This window comes from Octodon degus, unplaced genomic scaffold (genome assembly GCF_000260255.1).
Source record: "Octodon degus isolate 3935 unplaced genomic scaffold, OctDeg1.0 scaffold00068, whole genome shotgun sequence".
Classification (NCBI taxonomy): Eukaryota; Metazoa; Chordata; class Mammalia; order Rodentia; family Octodontidae; genus Octodon; species Octodon degus.
Window position 1 is genome coordinate 4,964,739 of NW_004524644.1, and position 1,250 is coordinate 4,965,988.

General features: G+C 31.6%; 1 protein-coding gene across 1 annotated transcript in view; it reads left to right on the forward strand.

Moving 5' to 3' along the window:
• Hspa4l (heat shock protein family A (Hsp70) member 4 like) overlaps window positions 1–1,250 on the forward strand; it is a 97,138-nt gene that overhangs the window by 74,109 nt on the left and 21,779 nt on the right. The window contains exons 15-16 of the mRNA XM_023719501.1: window positions 596–721; window positions 1,164–1,241. Coding sequence (XP_023575269.1) covers window positions 596–721; window positions 1,164–1,241 — 204 coding nt within the window. The remainder of the gene's footprint in view (window positions 1–595; window positions 722–1,163; window positions 1,242–1,250) is intronic.

Genomic DNA, 1,250 nt, shown 5'->3' on the forward strand with positions numbered 1-1,250 from the left:
AAAAAAAAACAACGCCATTGTCCCAGACTTTGTAAACATTATTTCCCTTTCTTCTCCCAGCCTTCAGTAAACTCTACTTTCTGCTCCTAGGAATTTGCTTAGTTTAGACAACTTGTATAAGTGGCATAACAATTTTAGAGCTTACCCATTTTTTATAGTATGTATCCCAATTTCATTTCTTTTTAAGACTGAGTAATATTCCATTATGTGTGTATATATATATGCATATTTGGATTTTGTCTCTCCATTCACCTATGTCTACTTTTTGGCTATTGTGAATAATACTGCATTTAATATTGTCATACAAATATCTCTTTGAACCTTTTTTTCTATTCCTTTGGGTATGTAGTTGAAGAATTTGCTAGCTCAATAGTTACATATAATTCCATGTTTAGCCTTTTAAGCAACTTCAAAATTTTCCATGTTGGCTCCTCCATTTTATACACCCACTAGATGAAGGTTTCAGTTTGTCTACAGCCTGATAAACACTTAATGTTTAGTTTTGAAAATATATTTCTATTAGTAAACATGAAGTTTTGATTTGCTGCATTATCCTAAAGCATATTCTTCTGACAATCTGAAACTTTTTGGACAGGGGAAGATGTTAATGCAGGATAAGTTAGAGAAAGAAAGAAATGATGCTAAGAATGCTGTTGAAGAATATGTATATGATTTTAGAGATAGACTGGGAACTGTCTATGAAAAATTCATCACTCCTGATGTAAGTAAATTTCATAATTTTTGTGAACTATTTAAACATTTGTTTGAAAATACTTGTATGAGTCAAGAGAATTACTGGGTCAAACCAACAGTGGGCAACTTACTGAGACCCTATCTCAAAATAAAAAATTTTAAAAAGGGCCAAGGATGTAGCTCAGTGCAAATGCCTGGCTTCAATCCTTAGTACCATTGAGGCATTGGGACAGGGAAAAACTAGTATGAATTATATTAATATTATACCAATTTATCATTATTATCAATGTTTTTAAACCCATATCAGAATGGCTTTATTTTACCAAATGGTAGAGGTATGGTGGTAAACATGTTTATGACTAAGAAGCCAGAAAGTCATAAAATTAACTTTAAAAAGTCCTGTCTTTCCTAATGATTTTCACTTCTACAGAAAGAATTTGTAATTAGTATCTCTTTAAATATATAACTAGGATATGAATAAACTGTCTGCAATATTGGAAGACGTAGAAAATTGGCTCTATGAAGAAGGAGAGGACCAACCGAAACAAGTTTATGTC